We start from the raw sequence: 19,062 nt of genomic DNA, 5'->3' as shown, positions 1-19,062 counted from the left end.
TACTTGTTGTTCATTATTTCTGTTGATACATGAACTCTCATAATTTTTTTAAAACCAATCAATCCAAACAGATTTAAATCTACTTCCCCTTTTAAAGCTTTTCTTCCTGTCAAAGTTAACATTTCACAAGAACACCCTTCTATTTTCAAACTATGATCAATTTTTATTAATGCTTCTTCCGAAATTATTGTACTGTCCGATCCTGTATCATACAAGCAATAAACATCCCAACTCTTCACATAAAATATAGGTAGCTCTCCTTTTTTGCAATCCACTTTTTGTTCCTTGCTACCTATATTCCTCATCCGAAATCCTCAATCTTTATTCCTACCTTTCTTTGTCGATAATTTGGTTGATTTATTTTCCTTCAATTCAGGCCAGTCTTTTTCATTTTTCTCTCGATATTGACTTTCATAACGGTAACAGCTATTTTCACTATCTGAGGAGTGAGTTAAACTCTCTCCATCAGAACTACCTTCCAAATTTTTTTTGCGATTTTCCTTCCTCCTCAAAGCATTGACTTCTCTTCTTCCAAAATTCTTTTTTGGGGTAACTTCCTTTCTATAAATGTAAGGACATTCTCTGGCAAAATGCCCTTCTTCCCTACACTCCCAACACTCGTTTCGTGCTAATTTCCCTTCTCTTTCCTTTCTATTTCCTTTCCCATTAGTAACCAATCCCTTTACATCAGTTCTCCATTTCTGGTTCGATCTGTTACCATAAACAGGAGAGGTTCTACTATTAAGTGAATATCTTCTCTTATTCTCAACCACTCTCCAATTTGAGTGTCTATGACTAGCTTCTTTCCAATAAGACTCCTCATCTTTGACAATTTGAATAGTCTCTTCTAAAGACTGAGGTTTTGCAATTTTCACACTCGTACATACTCGCTCCGAAGCTGCTCTTAACAAAACTTCCATTGATAACTCTTCATAGATTTTATTTCTCCATACCCCTTCCTCTTTAGTATTACACGAATCTAAAACTTTCGATTTCAATTCTTTAACCAATTGCGATAACCGATTGGCAAAACTACCAATTGACTCTCCCAAATCACGATTCAATTCCAACACTCTCATTGCCATTGCAGAGACTGATTTCCTTGCACCTGCATAACGTTCTTTAAGGGCTTTTTTAACATCCTCCCAAGATGAACTGAACGATACTCCCAAATCAACCATAATTGATGTACTTATTCTAGACAAGAAAAACGAATGCAGGTTTGTAGTTGTTATTCATCAAAATTGCTGTCAATAATTTGAGAATGGATGGCATCCATTCTCTCCAAGAATAGACTAAGTTCTTTTACCTCTCCTTGGAACTCCTGAATTGATCCGATCAAATTCATGAGACATTTCACGTCCATAAGTGGTGGTTCTTTCCCGGTAATTTCAATATTTGATGCAATTTCCTTTTTCCTCCTTGGCATTTTCAAAATCTATCCGAAAATTCCTATTAACTTCAACTAAAAATACTAGATAATATTTTGGTTTCGGCACCAGTTAAGTAGATAGGAATAAAACGTCTCATTCAAACTTAGACAAAGAATGATTGTTTATTTAATCAACATCATAATCTTAGCTGTCTCCATAGAGATAGTGAAAGACGTCAGCTGAGGCTTCCGTAACTTATACTTCTCCCTTGAAGTTGCAGTTTTTAAGATCACTTATATTATATAAGTTGAAGAGTAGTGGTAATAGAGGGGAACCCTGAATGACTCCAAATGTTTGAGATTTTGGTTTACTAATATTGTTTCCAATTTTCACCATTGTTTCTCTGTCACTGAAATAATTCTTCAATAACTCTAGATCCATTCCCAATACTCCCATCTTGCTCAACTTCTCTATCAGTATTTCATGCTGGATAGTATCAAATGCCTTGCTCAGATCCAGTAGTACTGCAAGGGTTGCTACTCTTTTATCTATATTCTTATTTATTTTGTATGATACTTTTCCTAGCAGTTGTGTTGTAGATTTGCCGGGTACAAAGCCATATTGGTTTTCATTCAGCAGATTGTTTTGTGTTGAATAGTTGAGTAGGTCTTCGTGCATAATAAACTCCAGTATTTTCATTATAATGGAGATCGCACCTATGGGTCTATAGTTTTGTATATCTTTTTTCTGTCCATTTTTATAGATAGGTTTGAGGATCGTTGTCTTCATTTTTGATGGAATTTTTCCTGTTTTTATTATGGTGTTGTATAAGTGTAGTAGGATTTCTTTCAAGTTTTCAAAGTGATCTTTTATATGTTTTGGTTTAATATTGTCTATGCCGGTGATGCTGTTGTATTCAGTTTTTTTACTATTCTTTGTAATTTATCCATGTTTATTGTTTTGACTATTGCTGTGTATGGTTCAGTTGTATGGTTTTCATCAGTTTCTGAAATTGATACATCAAGGATATCTGTTGATATGTTTTTATTCATTTCTTCTATTTTATTTTTGACGTGTTCATTAAAGTCTTCACATAATTTTTCAAGTTCTTCTCCTTCTCTGACTTTAAAGTTCCCGACTATTGTTGACTGTATTGATTTTTGCTTTACATTTAGAATTTCATTAACAGTATTCCATGTCTTTTTAGCATCTCCTATGTAGTTGTTTATTTTATTGTAATAATATTTTCTTTTCTCTTTCCTTATCATATCGGTTAGCTTATTTCTATGTCTTCTGTATTCGTCTTTCAGATCATTATTATTAGGTTGTCTTTCCAATTTGCTCCATAATTTGTCTTTCAAGTTGATATGGTTTTTTATTATCTCTGTAATCCATGGTTGTTTGTGTTTATTACTTTTTCTGTTGACTGTTATTGTTGCTTTTTCATAAATATTATTGAATTTGTTGACTATAGACTCATATATTTTTGTTGGGTTGTTTGATGTTAAGTGGTCGTTCCAGTTTGTGTTATGTATCATACTTCCTACTATTCGGTCAGAAATTATTTTTTTCTCATCTATTCTTGCCTCTTCTTTATTATTTTGAATGTTAAATCCCACCATGTAGTGATCTGCTATCTTTGATTTAATGACTATAGTTTCTATTTCAGTTGGGCTCATTCTTGTATTGATATGATCTATGCATGTTGATGTTATGTGATCACCATATAGTTCTTCCCTGGTTGGATCGTTTATTCCAGTTTGTATTCCTACTGTATACAGTATGCTTAGATAGTTTTGTGCTTGTACAGTGATATTTTGCTCCTGTATATCAATATTCATATCTCCCAGGATAACAAGATTTTTTTTATCTTTAATATGTTGATTGTTTAGCCATTCTTCTAGTTCTGTGTTAAATTGGGATACACTATTAGATGGTGGTCTATAGAATACGGCAATCAAATATTGTTTTTCATTAATTGTCATTTCAAATAATATGGACTCACTAACTGTAAATCTATGAGGTATGGAATTGATGCTCAACTCTTTTCTGTAATAGACTAATATACCACCACCCGCTCTCGTCTCTCTACTATAATTGAAATTAACAATAATAATAATAATATAATAATAATAATAATAATAATAATAATAATAATTTCTCTGATTGTCAATGAATTGCAACCAGAGGACTTTATTGACAAATACATAATAATTGTTATATTATACATACAAAATTGCTAATACTAAACTTAGTTCTAATTATGATACCCCACTATAATAATATGTGTCGGGGTGATCATAATATTCTTTTCTAAAACATGTATGAAAAATTTAATTAGTAATTTTACTAATCTAGTAAATTACTAGTATTTTTTACTTTAGTAATTACTAATTAGTAATTTTACTAAGTCAATCAAGTAAATTGTTAGCTGGAATAGCACAAGACGAACTTTCAGCTATAAATTCAAATACAGTCACCCATCATTGTTACATTAGCACCACTACTGTTTCAAAACATCATTAAATTCGAGATCTCTGCTCAGTCACTGACTATGAACAATCCACTCGCTGAGCATCTCCTCGATCCTCCCAATCCGGAGAGATCCCCAACGTTCCTCCTCCCTCCTCCATCTTCACCCAAACCCCTTCCTCTCTTCTCATACTTTAACAGTACCACGTCCCAAGATCGACTGCTGAACACTCGGCGTATTCGGGAAGCTTATTAATGCACGACATGATGTTAGGAGTACTCTGTAGTAGTGTATATTACTCTGTAGTAGTGTGTAGTAGTAGTACAGTATAACACGTCACGTGTCACGTTGGCTGAAGCTCACGTACGACGTGACTTACCCCTCTCTCACCTCTCTGTGTTCCTTCACTACAAGCACATTAATTATTTATCATTCTGTCACCATTTCGGAGCGCAGCCTCACGCTCGTTACCTACTAAGCTGTTGTACGTTACAAACATTCGAGCAAATTCCCGAATCTACTCGGGCCAGGAAAACGATGAGATGTTTCCTGGTGTTTTAAAGTAATTGACAATGTTGATTATCGAATTTTGGCTGTCGTTTGTCTTTAATTAAGAATTTCACTTGTGTATTTATCGTAGAAATTTGAATCCTTGATATAATTTAAATTATTCACGTGACAGAAAGAAATACATTTTCAATTGAAGTGAAAATTACACACTGCACAATGGAGTAGTATGTAGTAGTAAATCTATTATAATTATGTTTGAAATGGCAGGAGTGACTAATATCAAATCCACCATTGCATTTTATAATATCTATGATACATAAAAATTGTGAGACAAGAACAAACGACTACAGTTTACAAATCAAGATTATAAGCCCACTAGAAGTGGACACGCCTCCATGATATTTTGAAATTGCTTTTGATTTGACGATTGGTCATGTACTGACTATATATTTACTGACTCAACCAAACTTCATTCTAAACTAATAAGTCAATAAGATAATATTTACCTAATAGAACAATATATACTTTGTGATAATATCTTTTGATGCATCAATGTAATGAACAATATGTAATTTTATAGGTTTCCAAAGATCGGAAATTAATTACTAAGAGTAATACTTTTGTATATTGTTGTAGAATTACTAACGACCTCAACTCTTGATGAATTATCAACCTACTCTTTTGAAGAATCTTTTTCTGAACAGTTCACGCGATCTGAACAATGAATGAATGAATGAATAAGAATGAGGCTCCGATGGTTAAGTGACTCAATGAAACATCGCAATCTTATCTCTCACTAGCAGTCGGAGCAATTGAATTGTTCGGGTTGGTGTTGTCGGGGGGGGGGGGGGTTTAATGTCAGCTGTTACAGCATGCAATGCGACACATGTGGCAGCTGATTCACGTATGTGGATGGTCGAGCGAGCAGCAGGAATTCAAATGATGCGATTTTGAGTGTGCCAGTGCCAACCAACCTGTGGTGCGTTCCTGGGGTTCAAGTGATTACCAGGCATGACACACGCGTCTGCATTCTGGTGGTGAGACAGAAGTGGAGCGAGAGGAACAAAGAGGTGAGCAGTGAGAGTATATACGAACGGCAAGTATTATATAAGAGTATTATAAAGAAAGGCGTGAGAAGGTGTCCAGAGAGAGATAAACGGGGAGAGATATAGAGTGATGTGGAGTGAGAGAAGAGGAAGATGGATACCGTGAGAAGGTAAATAGATCAGATTAGATTAGACTGTGATAGTCATGAAGAATAAAATTTATAAGTATGCGCTTATTGGTACCCTGGTACGAGTATAATCATTCATGAAACTTCCAGTTATTAATTTTTGAATAAGTAATGCATTCTCCAATTGAAGAGCTGTATAATTCAACGATATGAAGATGAATATGATTCTAATCTCATGATGTTGATAATGTAATACTGATGGTATGTGTTGTATCTAAATAGGTAGGAAAGATGTTATAGCATCATATTGATCATATAATTTGTAATTTTTTGAAAGAATATTTCATGTAATATGAGAAGAGACGTTTATTGATTTATTATTTTTTTCTTGGCAGGATATTTGATTCTCAAGACTTATCAATTCAGGTGAAATAAAAACAAAAGGTAGATAGTGAAAGAGATAACAAATGAAAAGTGAAGAGAAATAATCAGAGAGAATAGACTCTAATTATCAATTTAGGTGAAACAAAAACAAAAGGAAGTCAGTATAAAAGCTATAACAAATGAAAAGTGAAGAGAAAGAATCAAAGAGAGAATAAATATGTGTGGGATTGAAAGGTGGGGAGTGATGGGTAATACCATGTATTACCTCTGTGTTAGAGGTGGCTATGGTAATACCCTATTAATGACAACACGAGTGTAGCGACGTATACACGTGTGTAGCAAAGTTTGGTGAATTCATGTGCTGATATGGATCACTCTCGTCATCATGTCATTAGCTGGATTATCCCCCGTTAGCAGGCCTACATCTCATTAGTATTCGCAATCAATAGTAATCCATTCTTTCGTCTTGGGATTGCATTTGATTGGATTCTGATTTGGGCCTAATTTTGGAGGAAGAAGTTGATCAAGCGATAACATGGACTATTAAAAGTATTATATCTGATTATTTTTCTCATATGCTATCACGATATGCTTTATTGGTCTTCTCCAACACTCTTTTATTTTTTTCTATTCTCATGTAATTACGGAGATTATTGGCATTTTTGTGGAATTAACATTTCCAATATCAATCTTTTAATAAAATTTGTTCTATACATATTGATACTGTGGAACTTTCACATAATTCAAAAACTCTTATTTCATTGTCAATTCCACTTTATTCCAAATACTTGACTGCTGTGGAATTGACACAAAATCAGTGTCTTCTAGTCAAACTTCTAACTAATTTTCAGTTGAAGTGTACTTGCGGTTGAGGTTGTATGACGTAGTTCTAGTTTATCTCTCAGATAAAGTTGAAATTGCACTAACAGAGATGAGTTTGGTTGGAGAGGGGTGTTCCACGAGCAGACTGTTGCATTGATCGTGTCTTCTTGTCTGATATAACACTAAATTTGTTGTTCAAATAAATAATTCCAGATCCTAGTATTAAGAAATAATTAAGGAGTGATTTTGCTTCAATAAGTTGTTAGACTTCTAAATTCTATGAACAATTATTATAATTTTTCAGTACCGTTTAAGAAACCATCTGGTTAAATATGATAGAAGTGGTTGCTAGGGCAAACGTAACACGTAATGTGAATGCAACTCCAAAAGCCAGTCAACAATACATACTAATGCAAAGCAAAAATACAAGTTATCCACATTTTTCGAAAATGAATGTTTTGAAATAGATACATTTGCAATGAAATGTTACACCAACCAACCGGTGATTAATTTGTGATTCATTAGACGATATAATTAGAGAATTGATAATGTCTTCCATCATATCGCTGCGGATGGAAAACTTTTGTAAAAGGATGTGTCTGAACGGTTTTCAATTTGATTCTAGACATCAGCAGCTCTCACAACTACAACTCGCACTTCTACGTCACCAGTTCCTACGTCTCCTACAAGTCCTCGATTGAACATCGCTTCAATCTTGGTATCAGCTCTTTCTCAACACAACTCAAGCCCGTTTCACGAATCAATTTCAAATTAAACTCATTCCTGTTTCACAGTCGAATGAAACGAAAACACTCTTTGCAAACAAACGCAGCTTGTTAGCTGCTGTCATATCTAATTTGCTGTAGTGAGATTCACTTTAAACTGTCAGCTTTCCTTATCAATCAACAACAGTAACTCACATTCAAACAATGTTGACAGCTCAAAGTGAGTTTGAAGCGGGTTTGACGCCCCCAAACTTGAATAACAATTCGCGTTTTATTGGAAACTAATTAGCGTAGAGCAGTCTTACAAATACAATCTTCAAATTTCGGTGTTACATCTTCTGCAAAGTAATTTGTTTCTAATCAGAATTCAATTATGGGTGGAACGTATCTTGAATTCGAGTGATGAAGGTCGGAGAATGTTGCGGAGTTTTAATTACTTTTGGAGTGTGACTTTCAATTTTTCACACAGGTTGATGTACACATTATATACTGTTGAATAAAATTTACTATAAAATGAGGTATTATTCAAGAGTGTATTATTGTGTTAATCTGTTGTCCACATTTTGTAGTGGTTGGACCAAAAAGCAAAGTCGGGTTCGAAAAGTATAACTGCAATGATATTCAACATAACTTAAATCGTATTTCTCAAATTTCTGAATTTGTTCATTATTTGCCCTATGTTCTACAGGTTAAACGTCATAAGTCCATCTTACTTTTGTGTTTCAAAATTGGAATTTTCTATTTTGGGAATTTTTAACGTGTTTCTCATTGATATTATGGTAACTGTAGATGATATATCATTATTTCTGTGAAGATTAACCGCTATAGTCTGAATAGCGTTCCCATTTAACTTCCACCAATCATTCCAATCAATATATCTGAATTCATTAATAGTATCCTTAATTTTTCATCATTTATTTGAAAAGTACACGACAATATTAATACAATAAATCAACAAATAAGAATATGAAAGTTGTGGCAAATAACCAAATAATTCACTACTGATCTAATAATGGTTTACTAGTAGAGAACTAGATTTGAACAAATTTTGGAGTATTCTGAACTCTTATAATTTCAATTGATGGAAACTTGACCATAGGAATTGCAAAATACTTCCAAAACTACGTACAGTCTACGCACTAAAACCAGGTGAGAAGATGTTTGAGAAGTGATTTATTTATCAGTTGATAGTAATAAAAGAAGTAAGCAAACAGTGCTGGCTAAGCCGATGCTTCCTGAGTGTCTGTGCCATTGTCAATAGGACTGTCTACAGCAGGTCGCGCCCAGTGTGTAAACACGCGTGTGGACAATATCTGTAGACACCATTTTTCAAAAGAAACATCAGGGAAAGAAGGTCGGTCGTAGAGGGCGGAGAGGGAGGGGAACAGGTGGAGCGATTTTTGCACAAAGGTGAAGGGGATGATACCACACTTGGACCTCTCCCTTCACCACCATCTGTGCGTAAAGCCTTTTCTCCAGCAGGACGAAAGATCCTTTCAGGAATCCTAGTAAAGGCGCAGGACGACACATCCTTCCGTTGCCTTTTTATCGGGCCCTTAAATCATCCTTTTCAAAATCCTTGCTCGGTCATTTTTTATATATTTCTATCAATTTAGGAGCGCTTTATTCCGTCTCGGAGAAATCATCGCCGATTCTATTACGAACAAAAGACCTCTTCCAGTTGATTCGAATCAACGCGATACGTCTGGACGAAGACACATCATAAGAACCAACTTCCATTTCTTTCCTCTATCCTGCAGCTATCATTCGGGCCACTGACATATTTCCACTCACTCTCTTCTACTCTATAATATTGTCGTGCCAAATCACGCAATTCCCACTCTTGAACTCCTTCGCTGCACTCTCTTCTGATCCTTTTCCACCCCAATTCTCATTCACTCTGGAACAGTGATCTGTTTTCTTGTATTTTATAAAAACTCAAAAAAATTATTATAGAATGCATTTGAGATGCAAAAATACATAAATCAATCCTTTTTACTCAAGTGACTCTCAAATAATTATTATATGGGATAATTGAACTCAAATGATTTCATATAGAAATTTTCTTTTGTAGCATACTCTAGCTTCCAGAAGCCTGTGATAAGGATGTTTAGAAAATCCAGGTTTTCGTATCAAATGCACTAAATCGTAGGATATTAGTTATTGATCATTCTGTTTTGCAGCAGCTGAAAAGAAAAAATCTGGTGTGGCGCACTCACACAACTTTCCTTGCCGTTATGAAAATTGATCAACTGACGCTAGTGTTCCCGTGCATATCAAATCTACTATTCTAAGATCTGAGACAGCTGGTGACAGGACAATAGCGCTGCAGACACACGAAGTCTGCTATCTCTTCATAGTGAATGATTTAATAGAATCAACAGTTGCCAACAGTTTGCAATTGAATTATCTTATTTTCTCGCATTTCGAACTTATTTTCAATTTTAGGTGAAAATGTTACTGAACATAAATTGTAGACATTTTCATGCTGAATCTTTTCTACTTAAATTTTTTAGTTTAAATTGTATCTGAAGACTGATAATTGGAAATCTAAAATCAAACTTTGCATAGATGGGGCGGTGCTCCTGAAATTTTTACAGATATGGCAGTCGATAGAACTTATCAATGAATTTTTAGGTATGAATTTGATCAAAATCCTTGGAGCCGTTTTCGAGAAAATCGCGAAAAACCCCGTTTTTGACAACATTTTCGCCATTTTAGCCGCCATCTTGAATTGCATTTGATCGAAATTGTTCGTGTCGGATCCTCATAGTGTAAGGACCTTAAGTTCCAAATTTCAAGTCATTCCGTTGATTGGGAGATGAGATATCGTGTACACAGACGCACATACACTCATATACACACACACACACACACACACACACACACACACACACACACACCACACACACACACACACACACACAAACAGACCAATACCCAAAAACCACTTTTTTGGACTAAGGGGACCTTGAAACGTATAGAAATTTAGAAATTGGGTTACCTTAATTTTTTTCGGAAAGCAATACTTTCCTTACTTATGATAATAGGGCAAGGAAAGTAATAAGTAATCAAAAATAGCTTTTTTAACTATCATAATAGTTCATAAAAGTGATTCTTCATTACTCGAATACGAGTAGAGTATAAGAGTTATTCATGGTTAGGGGCTCTTTCTTTAGTTGAGCTATACATCTTTTTATAAATCAGTAATACCATTCAGCCGTAATACTAAATATGAGACCTATTGGAATTCAATAAAACTCGCGTTTCGCGCTCGGCAGGGTTGGTTTGGTTGGTTAAAAGCCTCCGCGCTTGGCGCTCCGGCTGGGAGCGGGCTTCGCCCGCCCAATCGCTTTTTGTGACGGTATAGTGTTGGGTAGCAGCCTCCGCGCTTCGCGCTCCGGCTGGGAGGCGGGCTTCGCCTGCACAATTGCCTTTTACTACTGTACGAGGGAGGGCAGGTTAATTAGGTTAGGGGTGTTGGGGGTAGGTATATAGGTAGGGTATGTCAGGTAGGGTACAGGTAGTTAGAACAGTTAGGTTAGGTAGTGAAGATTAGGTAGAGTAGTCGTCCGCAATGAACCGGAATGTTTTGCTAAAAACGGTTGAATAAGAGAAATCGCTTTGGGTCTTCACATTGTTGATTCTTGGAAAGAGCAGCTTTTAACTTTTTTCACAAAAAATATTATTTTTGGTCGTAGAAACAAAACTCAAACTTCTATGAACTCAGTGAGTCGAGTAGATTATTAAAATATTTCATAAGAAATATTTTGACGGTTAAAGTTTTGAACTTTGACGGTTTAAGTTGTTTGATTTAGGGAAACAAAAAGCAGGCAAACAAAGGCCAGTGACTCTCCTAAAGTTGTGAAGAATGGGCTCCGGTGACTATACTCTACCAGTGTGAACGGTTGTATGCAGAAGTATATGCGCCATTACTATTGCTCTCCTCTGAAAATAGGACAGGTTCTATTTTCTGGCAAGAATTTTTTATCGCCGTTATCAGTCTGAAGAATTACATTGGAAAAGTACATGTTCCAACTATCGGCCGACGTGAAAATCAACAGTGTGAAGCCAGCCTTTGGAACACTGCCAAAGATCTCTCAACCACACAGACACACACACACACACACACACACACACACACACACACACACACACACACACACACACACACACACACACACACACACACACACAAAGCTTTCGATTAAAACTCCCTTTCCTGGGTTGCCATTTGAATTTGGTTGAAATTTAGCTATGGCATTACACTTATCTTGACGAGCTGAACAAAAAAGCTTGGAATAAATTTTTTGTGGGGTTGAAATTTAAATGTGTCTCAAATATTTGTGGGAGCACAGGGGTGCCGGGGGGCATAATTTGGAAAGTCTGGAGTTTTCCCGTAGCCTCCAGTGTAGTATGCAACATATTTGGTGTTCAGTTTTCACAGCGAACTCATAGTTTTGGCTGAAAATTTTTCGTATTTAGGAAAACTTCAAATTTTCGATGAAACTCAATTTCCCGGGTCGCCATTTGAATTTGGTCGAAATCGAACTATGAAAATAGGCTTATCTCCGGGAGCTGAACAAGGGATATAATTTGTTATAATACGATCAGCTCCAATGAAGGCTATTAATTAAATTAATAATACAATGCAAATCGTCATACAGTAATAGTCATCAGCCTTCACATTACGATTCCCACTGCAAGCTTAGGAATAAACGTCTCGGTTGGTTTGCAAAGCTCGGATACAATTGAACCCTGTCTGGATTCCAGAGGCGTTGAAAACCACGAGACAAGGAGACAGATCTACGAGTCATAGGAGCTCGATTAGTTGTGGCCGGTTGAAAGTAAGATTTCTCGCGGAATTTCCCAGGAGTCGGTGGAGGTGAAAGTAGTTTGCGATTTTCCATCCAGCCTCGTCGCGTAAATGAATTGGAAAGCGCGTCTAGCTACTGAAAACGGTTGGTGAGTGTGGATGAGAGGGTGAGAGGGTTGTTCAGGTGAGGCAGATGAGAGAGGAAGTGAGAAAGAGAGAATGAGTGTGTGACAGAGAGTGAGAGAGATAAAGAGAGTGAGCTTTCAGAGTGCGAGGGGAATCTATTAACAGTCGGTGCTGAGGTGAGGCAGGAAATTAGGTCACGAAGAGCTTTCGCATTGTTGATGGGAGGAGGGGAGGAACAGGGGTGCAATAGATTTTAGATGAGAATTGGCTGAATAAATTCGTATTCGCTGCTAGCAAGCAATCAAGCCAAATTAACGGAGAGACGCCTCCTGTACTCCTACTTGTGCTACTACTACCACTAGCCTTTTACTACTACGACTGAATTCTCTTATCTACTGTTGCTTGTGTAGCAAGCGATATTGAATCTGCGTCGAGCGAAAAAATATGCATCACGTGAAAACAACCAACGAAATAGAGCGATTCCTCAGCGCGCCGATACCAGAACGCGTTTTGTTTGCTAGAAAGATTAACATTGAAACAGATTCGATTTCCGTTTGTGGTCGGTCGTATCAATCGCTTATTCAAACCGGAGTCACTGCCAGGTCGGTTGGTATTGTTTAGTTGGAGCACTTCAATGCAGAGGTTATCGATGCCAGTATTTACTTTGCTATTGATTTTGTGAACCTTGAAAAAATTCATGTTGGCTTGTTTTGAAGCTGATGTTTGCTATAGTCAGATTCACTTTGAACTCGTCAGCATTCTTATAATAAACATCTAAGCTTTACATCCAACTAATGCTGACAGTTTAAGGTGGATTTCTCTGTTACTGAAGATGAACTGCAACGTAGGAAAACGGGAAAGCTTGCTATGCATGAGAGGAAATTTGTAAATGGAGCTACATTTTGTGATTTATTCTTTTTATTAACATACAGTATTACCATAATACTGTACAGGATTTTCAATTCTTGATATTATAATATAAGCATGAGGATATAAAGTCAATTTGATGCTGATGTCAATTTTATCTTTAAGTCAAAGTATCAAGTCAATTCATTTCAATATTTGAATTTTTTCTTCCTCTACGTATTTTTGGCATTGAATGAGATTGATAAATGAATAATTTATTATGAATTCATAAGAAAACTGATCTTTTTCAAAATGATTGTTAGTATTTTTAGAGTTAAAGTTTTCTAAATTAATTTCTTGTCATAATATTTTAAACCCCAAATTATACATTCTAACTATCAAAAATGAAGAGTCTACGGAGACGTTAATACTATTGAGCTGTAGTTCACAACCTGAATCCTATGTTTCAAAACCGAATTCAAAGAAGGATTACATTGATAAGTTTCAGAGTTGAATCAGGGATCCTTTGATTTATCTCTCGTTCTGTCTGGGTGTTTCTTCTCAGTCTTCAACAGATGAGAAGATTCGATGAGTTTTAATAGCTTTTAACTCTTTGGCTATTCCCACGAGGAGGGATCTGCCGACTTCTGACGTGCACCTACTTTTCCATTTCACAAGTAAACGAATAAGAAGAAGATTGGACAGACTTTACAGAGGACGGCTTTGATTTTGAAGTTTTGAAGAGTAGTCCTGAGTAAATTTCATGACACGGGCATTATTTTGTCGCAAAGCTCGGCTCTGGAGAGGTGTCTCTGCTTTCTTCTTCTACTATTTCCTCTTCTTTTTCTCCTTCCTCCTCAAGAAAGCTGCTAACTTTCTTTCAGAAGTAGTAAGTAATTATAACGTTTAGACGGTCTGGCAGGACAACTCACTGAAAATCAATTCCGATACGGAGCTCACAAATATAATTAAACTGTCCTTTTGTTGGTGTGGGGGGGGGTAAAGGGGCCAAGGGCACGTCAGTTGTTTCGTTGGAAAAGGAAGGCGAATAACGAACATGTCTGTCTATGGGAAAGTTTGTGCTTTGAGACTTTCTTTCGACCCAAAAAGCTCTATCAATCGCGCGAATTCTCAGCCTTGTACGCTTGATTAAAGACATCGCCTTCTCTAAATTACGCCATTGTAAGTAAACGTCAGTTTCAACGTCCATGAGAAGACGACTGTAAAATTTGTTATTCAATGCTGGTAATTAGTAATCTTCTTTTCTCTCTTGAAGTTAATCCAGTGCCTTCGTATCTCTTCTATTATTTTTAATGATCATGGCAAAGAGGAAAGCGCGATGATTACGTATAGAAAGAAGTGACGAAGATAGGCAATTCCGAAGCTGGTGATTCATTGCAAACCTCTTCACCTGTTTCATGCTGGAATAATGTTTTGAGCGACTCTTATCCCTATAATCCAAATTGTTAGCTCGAATTCCTTCGTTGAATTGTTGTAGTATACTATGAATAATTAACAGCTTCACGGATTTGGATGAGATAATAGCTTACTAGACCTCGATAGTATTTTTTTTTATTATTCAATAAATACAAAAAAACTAAATACATTATTGCATTTTATGGATAGACTCCCTATTTGATGATTTGTGCGGCGATCTATCTTCATTATTTTGATAATTTCATTATATCTAACGAGTGATTGATGAAGTTTAAGCAAAGAGAGAATGAATGTTTTGGAATTTAGAAAGTAAAAAATACCATTGTCATATTTTTATTTACTCATGCAATCTGTGAAACCATGATTTTCCTCTGTGAAGCTAGTGATAAGGTTGAGTTTTTGGTTCTAAATATATTCCAAAGTTGGAGATAATATTGTATGTTTTCAAATTATGAATATAAATATAAATTATTGAATACCCTACCAACTACCACGGTTGAAGGAATCCTTCATTAATGTTTCGGGTTACAATGAAATGGTATGGGAGCATGAACCTTCAGTAATAGACTGAATATTGTAATAATTGTCTATTATAAATTAAATTATTTGTACGACGAGGAGAATTATAGATATTGGGTTTAGAATTGTATTCTAGAATAATAACCAACAGTTGACAGGTGTAAGACAGACCTTCTTGTACTTTGAAAATTAAATCTATTTTCATACTTAATTTTAATTTTTTGTTGATTAAAATTGAATATGAGAATCATTTATAACAATTAATATGATAATAATAGCCCAATAAATAAACAATGATAAGTAAATCATTGGATAATATATGTTGATAAATTCAAAGTTGGAACAAAACTTGATAAAAATAGTATTAATGGAACAGTTTTGGGCATGAACCGTTTCTCAAGTTAAATATTTATACACAGTGTAATAAATGAATAATCAATCCATATTCATCAATGTTCTATTGAAAAGATTGAAATTTCGATGACAACTAACTGGTCGGTGATTTGTTTGCCTTGCTGTCGCTGAGTGATCTGCCTGCCAGGCTAAGCCGCCGGCTGCCAGAATTATGTGTCATATTTTGTTTTTCGCGTGGGCCGAGCCATAATTTGCTCAGTAATCCAGGATCAGCATCATTTATTAAGCACCTGTTGCCCTGTTCCCAAACCCCTCCCCTCTCACACCCCCACACATCCTCTTCTTCCTTTTTGTTGCTGCTGGGAAATGCTCCTCATTTGGTCGCCGTTACAGACCGGCTCCTCCATTCACGTTTCAAATAATTTAGGAATTCTGGTTCAACCGACATCCATGTGAAGTGGCCCTATCATAATTGAATATCTCGCCATTTTGTTTCCGCAATTAATTATAATTTAGCTGTGATGTGTTATTCATTGCGATGAAGCTTTTCGGTGGAATGAATTTCATCGAATAGTTAATGCAACATTACTAATGAATGCATTTGTCAGATTTTGACTGGTCACTCGGATTCACATCGAAATGTCATTCAATTAGTAGGAATACGGATGTTTAGCCTTTTGAACTAAATTTCCACATTGAACTTGGAATGTATTCATTAGCTTTGAACTGTTATCACTGAGCGAACATAAAAAACTGTTCTCATTGTACTTTTTATGTTACAATGATATATATGTTACAGGGGAGTTCTCTGGTAATTTTTGTGTCAACTTTTCAAAATTCATTGTAACTGTTTATTATTTGAGCTCTTAATTTGATAATCAGTTTTTTACCCTATAGGACATTTGAGCTGAAAATTAAGGAGATGAATATATTATGGAAATGAGAATGCCTACTTCAATTTTGTACTCAATAACTAACTGCGATTAATTATTCACTTCAGCAAGAAACGAATTTTAAAAAACACTGATTTATATTTTTTTATCTATAGACACCGGCCAAGAACTGCACTTCTGTTGTTGAATCAAATATGATCACAACAAAATATGTTTGGAAACTTGCAGTGAAACAAATGAATTATTATTATTGAATAAATACTATATTCATTGAATTCGTTCCCCCCAGCCACGGTCACTTCAGCAAGAAACGAATTTCAAAAAACACTGATTTATATTTTTTTATCTATAGAACACCGGCCAAGAACTGCACTTCTGTTGTGGAATCAAATATGATCACAACAAAATATGTTTGGAAACTTGCAGTGAAACAAATGAATTATTATTATTGAATAAATACTATATTCATTGAATTCGTTCCCCCCAGCCACGGTCATGATAGAAAAAAATATCGTCAGTAGTAATGTGAGATTGTGGCAACGAATGCTCAAATAAAGGTATAGAGGGAAAAGTTCGGAACACAATTTTCAACCCCACAGCTCTTTCAAGGATAGTTAGAGGAATAACATATTATCTAAAGTCCTCAACCCTACCCACTGTGCTAATGGGGTGTAGGTGGTTTGAAAGTACCATTTTCTCATTTTTGCATATATTTCGGCAACTATGCATCTTATGAACATTTTTATTCTGTGCAAAATTGAAGCTTACAACATTACCAACAAGTTTTGTCCTCCTGAGATATCCACTCTTGAAGGTGGGACATTTTTTTGGAAAAACACTTCTGCCTCCAATTGTTTGATCTTTTCGGCCTTATAATTTTTGAACAATTTTTTTATACAATTTTATATAATTTTAATATATAATTCTTATATACTTTTTATATAATTTTTTTATACAATTTTATATAATTTTAATATATAATTCTCATATACTTTTTATACTATTTTTTTATACAATCAAATCTTCAATTTGATGTATATTCACACTATCATACGCATTTTCCTACCAGTGTTGCAGCAGTTTTAGTGTCGAGAGTGAAATTTTCTGTTCAGCAACAATACATTAGTTGACAATGAAATTTGATGGGGAATGTTTGGAATACAATTTTCGACTTTGCAGCTTTGTTGAGACTAGTTTGGAGGTGAGCATATCAAAAATCCCAACCCCTACATCATGTGCTGAAGGGATGAGGTAGTTTTGAAAGGTGCATTTTCCACTTATTACTTACATGCTTATATCTTAGAAGCAATGCGTTATATTGACATATTCAACGAAATCAAAATGAAGCTTAACAAATTTCCTACAAGTTTTGTTTGTTAGAGGTTTTCAATAAATCCGATACTCGTCGAGATATTTATGTTCTAAAGTGGTGCATTTTCGAACAACCAGCTTTTCTCCCATTTTTCGCTCTTTCAAGTCTTACAACTTCTCAACAATTGATGCGACAAGAATGTGCTAATTACGAGCTTGTAGAGCATTAAATTATATTTCATTTCATGTATGAGATGAATGTGAAAAATGAGAAAATGGTACTTTCAAACCACCCCCACCCCATTAGCACAGAGGGTAGGGGTGAGGACTTTTGATATGTTATTCATCCAACTATCCTTAAAAGAGCTGTGGGGTTCAAAATTGTGTTCCAAACTTTTCCTTCTATAGTCTTTTGTTGACTGGACTATTGGGACCACCCCAAGATTTGATTCTGAACCCTTTCAAGAATTTCAACTTCTCATTTGGTCCTTCAGCTCTTTTTATTGTGAATGATTGAGTGAATCATTGTCATTTCGCGTAATATAAATACTTAGATTTTACTTCCAGGACTATCCCCCCATGTCGGCACCCCTGCTTACAGAAATTATAATTCTATGTAGTATCCTCTTTGTGAAGAACACTTTACAATAATTTTTCATTAATAAGATAAATGTATAATAAGTGTAGCCAACTTTCATTGTTGAAATCATATATGATTACAGAAACATCATTACGGTGACTAATTCATCCTGTCATTATTTATAACTTTATCACTATTTTGTAGTATTGTAAAGAACTCCCTTCTATCATTTCATGACAACTAACACTTTTTTGACACTTTTATTATTCTGTTTTGTTCAAGAACCAAAAATTCATAATAAAATAATTCTCTTAATTATTTATTTTTTAATTATTCAGTTCTTTTGTAGAATTCAAAACATTTCTTGTATAAAATTCGCATTTCTCTTATAAATTGATAAATTAGGTTGTTTGTTTGTGTGAACAGAGGGGCTGGCGGAGAACTGCACGGACACAGAGTGCGAGCAGGACGTGATAGCGTCGGCATGTCCGCCGGACTCGATTCCGGACCCGGACAACCCCAGCTCGGGGGGCTGCGTGTGCAGCAGTGCCCGCTGTCTGCCGCCCCCGCGATGCACACCCCCCGCCACACACCGCCTCCAGCGACCCGCCTCCGGCGAGCCCTCCAACTGCTGCGATGTCTACGAGTGTGTAGAACCGCCTGGTAAGCATTCCATGATACGTAATAATTTAGTTGAGTTTTTCTTTATAAAACTTCAA

The 19,062-nt window shown here is 35.6% G+C and overlaps 1 protein-coding gene across 2 annotated transcripts in view; it reads left to right on the top strand.

Moving 5' to 3' along the window:
- The window catches only part of LOC120348828 (cysteine-rich motor neuron 1 protein-like), a 403,315-nt gene that overhangs the window by 375,675 nt on the left and 8,578 nt on the right, over positions 1-19,062 (top strand). For both annotated transcript variants that reach the window (XM_039424386.1, XM_039424385.1), the window contains one exon: positions 18,770-19,006. In XM_039424386.1, the coding sequence (XP_039280320.1) occupies positions 18,770-19,006 (237 nt within the window). The remainder of the gene's footprint in view (positions 1-18,769; positions 19,007-19,062) is intronic.

Source organism: Nilaparvata lugens, chromosome 3, assembly GCF_014356525.2.
Source record: "Nilaparvata lugens isolate BPH chromosome 3, ASM1435652v1, whole genome shotgun sequence".
Taxonomy (NCBI): domain Eukaryota; kingdom Metazoa; phylum Arthropoda; class Insecta; order Hemiptera; family Delphacidae; genus Nilaparvata; species Nilaparvata lugens.
This window is presented reverse-complemented; position numbering and strand designations above follow the sequence as displayed.